Raw genomic sequence first — 15,000 nt, forward strand, 5'->3', positions numbered from 1 at the left:
ACTGTATAATGCACAGATGATTGGCCAGCGGTGTATAAGAGAGACACACACACTCTCTCACTCTCTCTCTCTCTCACTCACTCACACTCACACTCACACTCACACAAAGGGATGCTTCTCTACAGCGGAGAGGAAAACTTGGGCGATGTTCTATAAAATCTTAATTACAGTAAAGTGCCTCTTTTCCCCCCAGGCACTGACAACACACACACACACACTAACACACACACATTCACACACACATAGGCTACACTCTGCCCTCAAACACACACTGACACACTCACGCCTTCAAGCAAGCACACACACACACACACACACACACACACACACACACACACTAGGAATGTTTGGCTGAATGCACAATAATGTTCCCCCCCATCCCGCGGGAGCAGGTGAGGTCATGTCTGAGCATGTGCAGACTAGGCTTTTTTTTGTGAATGGAACCGCGAGCCCCACGCGAGGACCCTGCTGGCCTGACCTGATAAAGTAACCAATCAGAAGCCACCTTTTACCCCCACGCCCACCCCCAGCCTCCACACCCACCCAATCCCCATCCCCCACACAAAGACACACACACGCTCATGCATGTCTGTTCGAATATGTCATTTAATTTGCATGTAAGAGTATGTGGGGGCTGACCTTTATCGTGACGTTATGCCTAGATGTGAGGCAGCCTAAATGTTAGCCCACGGCTAGCAATGCTCCCATTCCTTATCTTTTGGGGAATTTATGCATAATGGTTGTCGGTGAAATGCTGGAATGGTCGTATATAAATAAAGTGATAAATTATAAATGTAGCCACATTCTGATGCAGGCCAACCATAAGAGCATGTTCATTTAAGTTCAGTTCATGTACACACACACACACACACACACACACACAGTGCTGGACGAGACTAGAGGCCCTGCAGTGTTGGGCTTGTTGTAGCACGAGTGTCGGTGCTCTGCCATGGGTCCTGTTTAAAAGGCTGTCCATACACAGATCCTGCAGAAGGCCAGGGCACGGGAAAGGGCTTAATCGGGCTTGACCGCGGCAGCAGCCCTTTCCCGTGATGAGCCAGACTTTTACTGGATCCTCACTCCGTCCTATCTGGTCAGCTCTTTGCAATCCAGGCCATCATCAGTGAGGAAATCAATACCTTGTGAGTGTGTGTGCGTGTGTGCTTGTGCCCAGCAGCCACTGCTGCTGTGTGTGTGCTTGTGCATGACCTTGCCCACAGCCTGTTGAAAGCAAGAGAGTTGCTAACTGCCCTTCTTTTTGTGTTCTTTCTGGGTGTCTTTTTCTGGGACAGAGCAGCTGTGTGTGTGTGTGTGTGTGTGTGTGTGTGTGTCGTGTGTGTGTGTGTGTGTGTATGTGTATGGAGGGCGTGTGTATCCTACTTCCAGGATATGGACATGGCGTGCATTTGATATGGACATTCGTCTCACACATGGATAAGCTGCGTATTGGAAACAGCAAAATGAGCAAGACCCTGTGTGTGTGTGTGTGTCAAGCCTGTTAATCACGGCAGCTTACCCCCAGCAGAGAGTGCACAATTATGGGGTGGTGGGGCAGTCAGGGGCCACTGTCTGTGACCAGACGGGGGTCACACCCTTTACTCTCCTAACAATGCCCCGTAGGGCTGGGGAGGAGAGGGGACGTAGTGGACTCAGGGGGCAGCAAGTCGAGCTTTTACACACACACACACACATACACACACACACACTTTCCCTGCATAGATGCACTAAACACACAGGGAAAACTATACATCTCTACACACTCAGTTAAGATGACAAACACACATGCACACACACACAGGTATTTTTTTGACTGACATAAGCTTTGATGTATTAGTAGACTACAGTCACATGACTCTGCTGTGGCCATATTGGGCATTGAGGCACCAGCCATTGATAATCTGACTGAAAAACAATGAAAGTGTCCATTCATATATGGTTTAGACCTTCATGAGCTGGAGAGACTGTGTGTGTGTGTGTGTGTGTGTGCGCGCGCGCGCACTCATGCATACAGGCACGCACATGCGCATACACACACATGCACACACACCTGCAGATGTTGTTCTGTTCCACTAAGAACTCACTTTCCCTCTTTGGCTCGCTGCCCCGTAATGAGCCTTAAGTGCTCCCAGCTTCTCTTGTTGTTCTCACTGAACACACACACACACACACACCCACACACACACACACACACTCACAAACACGCACGTCGCACACACTTCCAAGTCAAGGCTTCAGGACCAATTTGAAAGTGTTGGCAAGTACCTGAATTGGGGACAAATTGATGGTTTTGAAAGGCAGTGAAACTTAACCCTATCCCTGAAAAGTGCTTCAGGTTTCGTTTTGCAGTAAAGCTACAACTTTCAACTGCAACTAATAACTTCTCAGCCTGCAGTAAGATTTGCTTTCAAGCGTGGACAGAGGAAGTGCTTGATCAGTGTTTTGAAGCATTGTTTAATTCATTTAATTGAATTTATCTAAGTAGTTGAAGCCTAACTGACTGTTCACTTCACAATATATTAATTACCATTGCTCTATGGTCTTTGTTCTGTTCTTTGATGCACTTACGTCAGTCCGCCGAGATTGTTTCTATGTGTGCTCAACAGACTTCTGCTCAGTCCAGGCTCTGTGAATGGAACACAAGCAGAGTGACTTGGGCTGAGCTACAGGCTACGTAGTTTAATTTGTTGCTTTAGCACCACAGAAGGAAGAAGAGTGTCATTAGACTGGCTGCACAGCTCAAACACCACTAACCTTACACCTGAATCCAGCTATAGGCTAACTGATCTAACCCACTTCCAGTGAATTATGCTAAGCTAGGCTAACAGTACGGGCAAAGATCCTTGATTACTAGCTCCGCTTTAACCCTCTCTGGTACGGGTTACTGCACGCACAGAAAAGAGAAGTGTATCCTCTTATCTTACTCTGGAATAGACTGCAATTAAGCTCGGAGAGCTCGGAGAGCTCTTAACGGTCGGCGGTGGTGTTGTGAGGGGGAACGCGTCGCGTGGCATTCTTTCATCCTATTTAGTCATTACATGCAGGATGTGGCCAATGAGGCATCGGCCCTGTGTGTGCAGGGCAGACTCACTCTCTCTGCCGGAGCACTGCAGGAATGAGCTCGCTCCAAGAGGGAGTCTGTCTGCTGTTCCTGCTGAGTAGGGCCAAAAGGAACACACACACACACACATATATACACACACACACACACACACACACACACACACACACACACACACACACACACACACATACACACACACACACACACACACACACACACACACACACACACACACACACACACACACACACAGAGAGAGAGGGAAACACTCTTTCTTTGTCTTTGTCTTTCAACGCAACACAGGCACACACACACAGAGACACACACCAGCAGCTGATGCTGGCTACAGCCTGCCTAGACTGGCCCGTCGTCATCCCCATCCTCATCTGGTCTCGTCTGGTTTGGTCTGGCGGCCATCCGCTCGTTAGTGGAGGAGACTCCTCTCTTTTAATTAGCCCACGGTGATTAGTGGCTTTCTGGGGAGGGGGGTGTTCCACCACCTCTCTCCTTTGCTTCTCCCTCCTCTATGGCTTCCAGTCCCTTCTTTCCCTCTCTCCTATTCCCCACCTTCTCTCTCTTCCATTCCCTTTCCCTCTCTCCTATTCCCTTCTTTCCCTCTCTCCCATTCCCTTCTTTCCTGTCCTTCATTCTCTTTCTTCCCTCTCTTCCAATGTCCATATGGGCTCTATATTTCTGTCCTGTCGCGTCATCTCCTACCTGTGGCCATATGTGTCCACGTGCGGCTCTCAGACAGCCCCTGCTGGACGCCAGACACATGAACAGGCCTCAGGGCAAAACCTGTGTGTGAAAGAGAAAGAAAGGAAGGTGTGTGTGCGTGTGTGTGTGTGCGTGTGTGTGTGTGCGTGTGTGTGTGCCCGCGGGTAAGGGGGGTGACAGTCAAGGAGAAAGGTTTATGTGTGTTTGTGTGAGTGAGAGAAAGAAAGGTGTGTGTGAGTGCAGAGCAGATGCACAGTGCAGTGTGTGTGTCACTATAGCAGCCTTAATGAGACGCAGCCCGTCCCAGTCAGCCAGCTGCTCAGCAGATACCAACCACCCTCTCTTTCTCTCTCTCTCTCTCTCTCTCTCTCTCTCTCTCTCTCTCTCTCTCTCTCTCTCTCTCTCTCTCTCTCTCTCTCTCTCTCTCTCTCTCTCTCTCTCTCCTCTCTTCCCTCTATCTCTCTCTCTCTCTCTCCCCCCCCTCTATCTCTCTCTCTCTCTCTCTCTCTCCCCCCCTCTCTCTCTATCTCTCTCTCTCTATATATATATATCTCTCCCCCTCTCTCTCTCTCCTCTCTCCCCCTCTTCCCCTCTATCTCTCTCTCTCTCTCTCCCCCCCCCTCTCTCTCTATCTCTCTCTCTCTCTCTCTCTCTCTCTCTCCCCCCCTCTCTCTCTATCTCTCTCTCTCTATATATATCTCTCTCTCTCCCTCTCTCTCTCCATCTTTATCTTTTTTGCTCTCCTTGTCTTGTTTCTCTTTTGCTCTTTTTCCCACTTTTTCTTTCAAACAGTCTCCTCTGCTCATTCTCCTCTCTCTGTCTTTTTCTTTCTCTCTTTCTCTCACCTCTCTCCTTCTATCTCTCCTCATCCCTCTTTACTCTCCTCATCTTGTTTGCGCTCTCTCTTTTCTTTTTCCTTCTTGGCCTCTGTCTCTCTCTTACCTGTCTCTCCTACATCTTGTCCTCTCTCTGTCTCTCTCTTACCTGTCTCTCCTACATCTTGTCCTCTCTCTGTCTCTCCATTCTTCCTCTCTTCCTCTTCCTCACCTCTCTCCTCTCCTCTCCTCTCCCTTCTTCCTAGCTTGTCTGATCTGACTCAACTCAAAGCCCTAGAGTCACCCTGAACCCTCTACACACACACACACACACACACACACACACACACACACACACACACACACACACACACACGCAGCTTAGAACCAGAGCAGATTGGCTCAGTGCTTTTCAGGATCGGTGTCACAGGTCACGTTTGTGTTGATAAGTCTGGAATCTTATGGCCGTGTGTGTGTGTGTGTGTGTGTGTGTGTACTGTACGTGCATAACGTGTACTTGGTTCGTGGTCACCATTAAGTGTGTGTTTTCAGGATGTGCATCAGTCTGATATGTGGATAACCATGTGTGGCACACTTCCACCGTGTTGTTCTTATGCATGCACAGCATTATGGGACATTATCAGAAAATATGCTTTTACCGCATTTCTCAAACTTTTTCCATTTGCTGGATCCGCATTAAAAGTTTTTATGAGTATCCCTTGTACCTGTGTGTGTGTTGGGGGGGGGGGGGGGGGGGGGCGGCATATAGATGCCCATATAGTAAGAATTGGCCACTGCTGCACACAAAGCTGCCAGAGGGCTTGGCCACAGTCCACTGGGTCCAGCTTGTCCTAAGATCTCAGGTGTGTGTGTGTGTGTGTTTGAGAGAAAGAGAGACATCTCTGGCCTCAATCCCTCCAAAGGTGCTTCAAAATGGCGCTTCTCACTTGGGTCCTCAGCCAAAGCCCTGACCTGAGTAAAGACTCCCTGCCCACGTGTCCTGTATGCTATAATGGCTCAGAATTCTGGCTGGCAGTCCGACAGGACACCCGCAGGGACGCCCCACAGGCAGGGTCACGACCTTTCCCCTCATAAGGGCCGTGTCATTTGGCGACCAGTCAAGGGCTGCGACGTCTGGCGGCGAGTCATTGAATGTGTCTGATGCTCTGACGCTTCCACAGTGGTGCCATCGAAACAGTAAAAACAAGACGTTTTTTTAGTGCTAGTTTAAGTGTCGTTTTACGAAAAGTCATGCTTTTAACCCACACTGCTATAATCATTTGCTGAAATGGTCGAAAAATGGTAAAACAAAACGTGGACATAAGCTTAATTGAAGACCAAGCCATTATTTTGGACTTAGCAACGCTAAAGAGATAGAACCACAATTTAAACTCTTAACTCTATTCTAAACTGGTGTCCAGGTGTGTCAGACGTCGCCAATGGGCTTTGCTCCATTAAAAATAATGAAGTTCTAAACGTTGGTGTTTCTCGATGTGCGTCAGGCGCTGCCACTGGCTGTTGGCGTTCAGGGAACTCCCAAGTCCAAGCCGTGCCATAGGAATGCGCCATTGTTGATTGATGCGATGCAGGACAACAGACCAACAGGATGGATGGATGTTGGACGACTGCTGGACGTCAGTCGGACATTGTTGATTGACATTGTGGAGGAGGGCACACCAAGAAGAGGGTAGATGGACGTTTGCGTGGTCAAGCCATGTTTGGACGTCGATCAGACATTGGTTTGACATTAGCCTAGATGGACATTGTTGTTGTTGTTGTCCTTGAGAACAGCGGAAGCGACTTCATTTAAGCTTGCGGCCATATGAAAACCTCTTACCCAGAGAAACAAAAGCGCAGCGGACAAGGACACAACCCCTGCATGGGCCTGATCAGAGGAGCTGTGCTGTGCAGATCATCACCAGAGAACAGATACAGACTCCGGGCTTGAGCATCAGGACACCTTGCTGCGCTGCGCTGCGCTGCGCTGTACTGTGCTGCACTGCACTATGTGGTGACGCTGACAAACAAGCCCAACTGATAAACTGATAGCCTGGTCTCTTGCATCTTTATTGGCCTCTTGCAACAGTGTGTGTGTGTGCGTGTGTCTGTGCGTGTGACTGCGTGTGTCTGTGTGTGTCTGTGCGTGTGTTTGTGTGTGTGTCTGCGTATGTGTTTGTGGATATACTTAGGTTGTAGGTGTATGTTTTTGTGTCTCTTTGTGTGTGTGGGTTTTTGTGTGGTATGGTGTCTGCGTGTGTGGCTGGCGGGTGGGGTTGGTTGTATGGTGTTTGTTGGTTGTATGGTTATTGTGTGTGTGTGTGTGTGTGTGTGTCTGTCAGTGTGTGTTTGCTGTGTAGACATTTTGGGGTCGTCTGAAGCCAGAAGGGCCGGCTCAGTGACCTGCGTGAGCGCATGACTCATCGCCAACCCTCTGTCAGGAGCGTGAGGCAACAGAGGGAGTCTGCTGATGGAGAGAGGGAGGGAGGGAGAGGTGGAGAGAGAGAGGGAGGGAGGGAGAGGTGGAGAGAGAGATGGAGGGAGGGAGAGGTGGAGGTGGAGAGAGAGAGGGAGGGAGGGAGAGGTGGAGAGAGAGAGGGAGGGAGGGAGAGGTGGAGAGAGAGAGAAGGAGGGAGGGAGGGAGGGAGAGGTGGAGAGGGAGAGAAGGAAGGAGGGAGGGAGGGAGAGAGAGAGAGAAAGGGAGGGAGAAGATGATAGGAGGGGCAGGGAGGGGTGTTGTGGGGTGTTTGGGTGGCGGGGGAGTGCAAGTCATTTCCTTCTCTTTCTTTGTGCTAGACAGTTTTGGTTGCTGATTTCAAAAACAGTACCAATATGCTATTTAACTTAAGTTTATTATGACATCTGTGTTAGAGATGCAGAAAGCTAGCTGTGGTGTGAGACAATGAGATGCCTATTATTGTAGAGGTATATTAATGTAATGGATTGCTAAAGGAAACTTGTCTGGTGTCTTATGTGCCTCTATGCTGTACAGTGGCCTCAAATATGACACACGCACTAAAAAAAAGGTTGCATATAAAAAAAACTCACAGTACTTTTACTCAAAAAGTGTGTGTGTGTGTGTGTGTGTGTGTGTGTGTGTGTACGCATGCTTGTGTGCGAGAACAGCCCAAGCGATGTTCCACTGCTCACGGATTCGGTCTTGTCTGTTCTTGTGTTGCAGCTCTTCAGGGAAGTCAGAATAATGAAGATTCTCAACCATCCAAATATTGGTGAGTGAACCCATGCTTTGGCTAAGGCAGCTTCTGATTAGTTGTTTTTACTCACTTGTTTGCGCTCTGTCCTCGTCATCTTCTCTTGTGTTTGGAGTTTTAAGTACACACACACACACACACACACGCACACACGCACACACACACACACACACACACACATACACATACATTCATTCATTCATTCATTCATTCACACACTCACACTGAGTCTCTGACCCTATCTTTCACACGCAAAAACATTCACATACAGTGATTCACATAGGCCTTAACACACACACCCACACACACACACACAGACTAATCCGCTCCACAGGAATTTCCACCGTTTTCCCAGAGCCGGCAGGCTGCTTCCATTCAGGGCCAGCCGGCCTCCTCCCCTCCCAACACAAAAGCTGGCCTGTGCACCCACGACCGCCTCTTTGTGTGTGTGTGTGTGTGTGTGTGTGTGTGTGTGTGTGTTTGTGTGTGTGTCATTGTTGGGCTCTCGCACAGGGTGATCATCTGACAGACCGCGCATGCCTCCCAAACTCTCCAAACCCCCACCCACACCCCTCCCTTCCACTTTGGCGCACAGTGATGATGTCATCTCCACCCGTCCCGGGCCTGTCCCGTCTCAGCTGCTCCCCATGACACCACTTCACACCACACACACACACGCACACACGCACACACACACGCACACACACTCCATGATACCACTTCACACCACCAGCAAGTGCTGAATGGAAGCTAATTTAGAGACGGTGAGGGTGTGAACGAGAGAATGAAGTGTCTGTCTGTCCGTCTGTCTGTACGTGTGTGTGTTTGTTTGTATACTTATGGATGGAGTGTGCTGGTTTTGTGCGTTATCTGCAATTTGTATACGTGAGTGATTTTAATGTGTTTATGTGTGAGTATACTGCCAGTGTCTTTGTGGTCTCTGAGAGAGAGAGAGAGAGAGAGAGAGAGATGTGTTGTATAGGTGAGAGGGGTGCTGAAGCAGACTGGAAGCGTGCCAGAGAGCTCATCCTGTGCCCCCCCCAGCCCCTCCCTCCTCTAATTTCTCTCTTTTTCCTGTCATCTCTCTCTGCTTTCCTCTCGCTCCCCATTTTAGCTGCAATTAGTTCCAGCAGTCCAGGCAGATAATGACTCCCACTTCCGCTTCTCTCTCTCTCTGACTCTCTCACTCTCTCACTATCTCTCTCTCTCTCACTCTCACTCTCTAGTTCTCTCTGTTTCTCTCTCTCTCTCACTCTCACTCTCTCTCTCTAGTTCTCTCTGTTTCACTCACTCTCTCTCTCTCACTCTCACTCTCTAGTTCTCTCTGTTTCACTCACTCTCTCTCTCTCACTCTCACTCTCTAGTTCTCTCTGTTTCTCTCACTCTCTCTCTCTCACTCTCACTCTCTAGTTCTCTCTGTTTCTCTCACTATCACCCTCACTCACTGTGTGTGTGTGTGTGTTTCCGGTTGCATCACCTTAGTCAATAATTTCAGTGAAATTGCTTTTAGCCAAATCCTTCCGGGAATTCCTACATATTTGTTTTTTTCCCCCCTCCCTCTCCGGAGAGGTAAAGGATTTGCCCATCCACACAGCAGTGTGCCGGTCGGGTCAGTCTGTCTGCCCAAGGGATGAGGAAGATTGCCTGGCCACGCGTGCATCTGTTTTCATTACATTCCTGAGATGTTTCGGGGAATTCTTTTAGGGTCAGAGGCTTTGGAATTTTGAAGCAGTCCACAATAAAATCTGAAATGTCAGAATCAGACCATAATCGCTGCACAACCACAATGCCCTTTCCAGTGCTTATTTAGTTATTTATTTATGTATATTTGTTTGTCTGTTCGTTTGTTTACTTTACTTATAGTCTAATTTATTGATATGATCAGTTCTCTTTCTTTGCTGATTGTTGTAAGAAGAAATGTGGGATCTCAGTTTTCCTCCAGACTTTTTTTTCTTCCGAGAGGAGAGGTTTCAGCTGACAGTCACAGGAGAGGAGAGCATCCTATTCACACACGCAGCACATGTTGAAAGAGTGAAATTCATAACGACGATGACGATGAAAAGGAGCAGAAAATAAAGCAATAAACCATCAAATTAAAACATAGTGGTCAGAGAATTACTAGGTGTCAAATGTCAATCCTCCCTGGTTTGAATGAATGAATTGTAATGCAGCTCAGGTTGAGGATGACGTGTGTTAGTTACACCAAATCAATGCTCTGTTTCACTCTCACTCACTTTCACTTCTATCTATTTCTATCCATGTCTCTGTCTCTTTCTTTTCTCCTCTCTCTCTCTCTCTCTGTCTCTCTGTCTCTCTGTCTCTCTGTCTCTCTGTCTCTCTGTCTGTCGCGACGGGGCATATGATGGGCAGCAAGACTCATTGTGCCCAGGAGGGGTACCATCGTGGTGTGTTCAGGAGGGAGGAGGGGTGAGGGTGAGGCATTTGTCGTGGCACCGGGGGGTGGTTGGGGGCCGTCGTTATATCTCATCTCAGCCTATGCCCCTCAGCCTTGACCCATTTCTACCCCCTCACCCCCCCCTTGCCCTTACCCCCCCCACTGCCACCACCTCCTCCTCCCCCAGTCGCTTCCTGTCCTTTGTCCTCTCCTCCTTTGTCTTACTCCCGTGCCTCTGAAGTCAGCCCAAGATGGCACGTGTTGGCGCTCCCAACTTGGCACGCTAGCTTTGCCACCGCAGCGGGCAAGAGACGGTGCCAGCATGCGATGGATTTTTTCTCTTTTTAAAAATAAATATATAAATAAAAAAAACGAGGAGAGATCCTGTCGGCCCCAAGTCCAGCTTAGCCATGTCCTCTAATGCACCGCCAAGCATCACACAAAGTGTAAAGAAAACAAGGGGTTTCTGGGGAGCGATTAGGCAGACCTCGGGCCTGTGTAACGTGAGCTTGTTCTATGGCTAACCGCGCGGTCAGCGCCCACTTAAGTCCTTGGGTTCCGTCGCCGCCGTTCATTAACTTGTGTTTTGATTGTGCGTGGTGGACATCTGAAACTCTCCTCCCGGACAAAAAAGGAGGGCAGATTGTCACCTTTGAGTGTGAACCCATGCATGCACACACACACACACACACACACACACACACACACACACACACACACACACACACACACACACACACACACACACACACACACACACACACACACACACACACACACACACACACAGAGATTCCAACTCCAAAATCTAATAACAAACACAGTGACAGCATGAGACAAGTGTATGAGTGTGCGCGTGTAGTGTGTGTGTGTGTGTGTGTGTGTGTAGTGTGTGTGTTGGTCTCTGTCTGCTTATTTATGTCATGGCTACCTACTCGTTGCCTCGCTGTCCCACCCCTGAATCACTTGGATTTAGGCAGCACTCAATCACAGCTGCCTTCCTCTCCTGAAAGTGCCCCTGTGCCTCTCATTAGCCCCGGCTGGGGCAGTAGAACTGCAGGGGTTGGGGGAGTCGGGGCCATCAGGGGAGGTAATTGAATTAGATGTGCAGCGATTCTAATGGGTATTGAGTAGTTGCTGCAACCCCATACACTCCACACCACTCTCACTCACTCACTCACTCACTGTCACTCACTCACTCACTCACTCACTCTTCTTTTTCTTTTGCTATCCTTCCCTCTTGCTCCCTCTTATGTTTTCCTTTCTGTACATCTCTATTTCTCTCTCACATACACACACACACACACACACACACACACTTGATACAATACTGCTGGCTGTTAGCCCTACAACAGTGCTAACAGCAGCCCAGTGCTGTTAAGGCCCGAGTATACTTACAGTATACAGATGCGCTCTGCGACGAATATTCATCATTCGTGCTGCAGCCAAATGTCGTGTCTGTAAGGATTTGACATATTATTTGTGCCACAGTGGATGTGTAGCTGATCCAGTGGATGGCAGATACGCACGACAGCATAGCCGTATGTGTAGAAGTACACTCGTTGCTTTAGATGGCGTCTGACCCTGACCCTGTCCCCCTCCAGCTGCTGTCTGTGGTCACTGATAAGAAAGTGAGACTGTTGTCCACTATAATGTCTGACTCCTCTGTGTCTCGCACTGCTGGGACTCGCCCTGTCTGCATCATTATTGTAGTCGCCATTAAGACGTTTAGAAGAGGCTTCTCTCCAGAGCAACTCACAGCACAGGAAAGGCATCCATTTTTAATCAGGGCTTGTGCTTCCCTAATTGGCTGATGTCATGCGCTGATCTTTTTTTTTTATGTATTTTTTTTGTATGAGTGCAGGTGTGAGTTTTAAACGTCCAGGAATCTTGTTGCTCATGCTCTCCCCCCCCCCCCCTCTCTCTCCTACTCCCTTCTTTTCCTGTCACACCCACAGTAAAGCTCTTTGAAGTCATCGAGACAGAAAAGACCTTATACCTGATCATGGAATATGCAAGTGGAGGTGAGTAGGCCTCAACCGTCATTTGTTACCGTAATTTCCCAACTATTAGCTGCGGTTTATACATTGATTTTGCAAAATTTCTTCAGCTATGAGGTTAATACACAGGGCAGTTAATATGGTATATGGTTTTGTTTTTTTAACTTGCATAAAACACTGTCCTGCAGTTTATATACAATGGGGATGTAATGTGTAATTACTGTAATGTGTGCATATAACAAAGTTTTTCAAGTTCTTGACACCAACAATGGATGTTACGAAAGTTGTGTGGAAAGTGGTAAGACATATTCATCCCATCCTTTGCCTTTCTTTGTCATCCTCTTTCTCTCCCTCCATCTCCCACTGTGTTTGGTCCTCCTCTTTGTTTGCAGGGGAGGTCTTCGACTACCTCGTAGCACACGGAAGAATGAAGGAGAAGGAGGCCAGGGCTAAATTTAGACAGGTACAGTGCTGCAGTGTGCTCAATTCTGCCCTACACACACACACACACACACACACACACACACACTTATACGTATGGATATAGCCACGCTACCCCGGTGCAGCTCAGTTGTCCTAAAAACCGTAAGGTGGCGTCAGCATGAGAGGAGAGACCCCGAGCTCACCGTGGGTCTGGCCGCGACGTCTAGACCTGACCCCGTTACGTCAGCGCCTCACTCTCACTCCATCTCTCTCTCTCTCTCTCTCTCTCTCTCTCTCTCTCTCTCTCTCTCTCTCTCTCTCTCTCTCTCTCTCTCTCTCTCTCTCTCTCTCTCTCTCTCTCTCTCTCTCTCTCGTCCTCCTGTCCCAGTGATGACTCACTCAGTCTCTCTCTGTGTCTCTTTGCCCTCTTGTCCGACCTCGTCGTGCCCTGAATGCATGTAGCACAGCCATAGGTGCTGTTGATGTAGAGCGGGTCGGGTCGGAGGGGTCGGGGGCAAGTTGCGTTGAGCTGCACTGTGCTGAGCAGGCTTACAGCGTCTGTGTAAAACTCCTCAGATGGGATTACATCCATGAGTCAGTCAGTGCATGTTAGGGCCGGGTACAACATGTATTGCCTGCAACCTAACAATATGATGCGTATCACGATGCAGAGGCCATGATACGATGCCTATTGTATTGCAATAATGTCCAAAAGCGAATTTAGAATTCTATATAACAGCAAAGGCAAAGCCTTAAGGGTCATTCACACCAAGAACGATAACGATGACTATAACCATAACAATAAAAGCGTTCACACTGAACAACAATAAACAACGTCTCTCTTTGTGTTAATGAATGTGACGGTTAAAATTCAATGTGTTCTGATTGGCTATTAGCTTTTTATCGTTCTCAAATTCGCTCTGAAAGTGATCACTAACGATATCGTTCTTCATGTCGTCATCGTTATAGTTTATGTGTGAAGGTTGTCATTCATATTAATAAGAACAATATTTGTTTGTAGTTATAGTTATCATTATTGTCATCATTCTTGGGCCTTTAAGGATCGCAAAACTAAAACATACTTTAATTCAGGCCCGCAGAGATTTTAAAAGTGAAAAGTAATGATTCCATTTCAAAAAGGATGAGATGGAGTGAGAGGATGGAAGAGGATGGAAACTTTTTTAAAGTTATTAACTTTAGCTGTAAAATTTATGATGAGCAGGGAGGGTGAGATGGAGTGAGAGGATGGAATTGCATACCCCCCCCACCCCCCCTACACACACACACACACACACACACACACACACACACACACACACACGTACATGCTCATGCAGCCTTTCTTCCCCTCGGATGAGCGGTGACCGGAGGCCTGGTTGGCGTCTCCGTCCCTCTGTGCAGTAGACATCTGCTCCAGCTGCTGATTACTGCTCTTTCACACACACACACACACACACACACACATACCAACGCCTCTCCGCAGCCACACACGCTGCTCACACACACACACACCTCACCCCAGAACGCATCACCCAGACCGCCCCATCCGGGACACGTCCTGTCAGAAGCACGTTCAAAAACCACTACTCTCCCTCATAAATATTCCGTCTCTGTGAGAGTCGGTGTCCCTACACTCTCACTAACCCTTTTAAATAGCCAAACTGTATGAGATATATATGAGATTCAGTCTCTCCATGCTCTCACAAGCCCATTTAGCTGTTCAGTCTATATGAGATTCACAAGCACTTTTTTTTAAATCTTCAAGGGATTATGGTTATATGAACACAAATGCAAAATCACATGTCTTGAATAAAGATGTATAGTTTTTTTCTTTGTGATGCATATTATATGGCTTCCTTAAGAGAGCAGACAAACCGCGTACAGTAGTACAGAAAAGCTGAAAACACCAAACAGATTTAATAAGGCGTCAGCATATGAATAATTGCAAAAAAGAGTATAGAAGTACGATGAAATAAAATATAGACATTTAATGCATTTAAAATGTCAAAGACAATCTATGTCAATATCTTTCCAATAATACCTTGGCTAGTCTAATCTCTACAATAAGGTTTTTCTACTATCAGAACATGGTTCAGAATTCTCCCATTGGTATTGTATGATCTCTGGTTGTAAAAGGCATCTAGAATGACCGGACTATAGTCACATGTATAGAGTGTCTGCTTGGCCTCTGCTTTTTCTCCAGCTGTGCTCCTGAAGTCCCCACACATTCACCTGAGTCTTTAATAGAGCACTGTAGTGTTACACCGTGTCCTGAGTCTTTAATAGAGCACTGTAGTGTTACACTGTGTCCTGAGTCTTCAATAGAGCACTGTAGTGTTACACTGTGTCCTGAGTCTTTAATAGAGCACTGTAGTGTTAC

The 15,000-nt window shown here is 47.8% G+C and overlaps 1 protein-coding gene across 5 annotated transcripts in view; it reads left to right on the forward strand.

Annotated features, from left to right (window-relative positions):
* Positions 1–15,000, forward strand: part of LOC143110437 (MAP/microtubule affinity-regulating kinase 3) — a 65,369-nt gene that overhangs the window by 22,934 nt on the left and 27,435 nt on the right. For all 5 annotated transcript variants that reach the window (XR_012984158.1, XM_076273326.1, XM_076273328.1 and 2 more), the window contains exons 4-6: positions 7,772–7,820; positions 12,156–12,221; positions 12,590–12,660. Coding sequence is in view for 4 of the 5 variants with exons in the window: in XM_076273326.1 (XP_076129441.1) it covers positions 7,772–7,820; positions 12,156–12,221; positions 12,590–12,660 (186 nt within the window). In the remaining variant the exon portion in view is untranslated. The remainder of the gene's footprint in view (positions 1–7,771; positions 7,821–12,155; positions 12,222–12,589; positions 12,661–15,000) is intronic.

Source organism: Alosa pseudoharengus, unplaced genomic scaffold (assembly GCF_046254945.1).
Source record: "Alosa pseudoharengus isolate Yale_2024_CS ecotype anadromous, Long Island Sound unplaced genomic scaffold, YU_APseudo_1.1 YU_APseudo_1.1_scf_7, whole genome shotgun sequence".
Classification (NCBI taxonomy): domain Eukaryota; kingdom Metazoa; phylum Chordata; class Actinopteri; order Clupeiformes; family Clupeidae; genus Alosa; species Alosa pseudoharengus.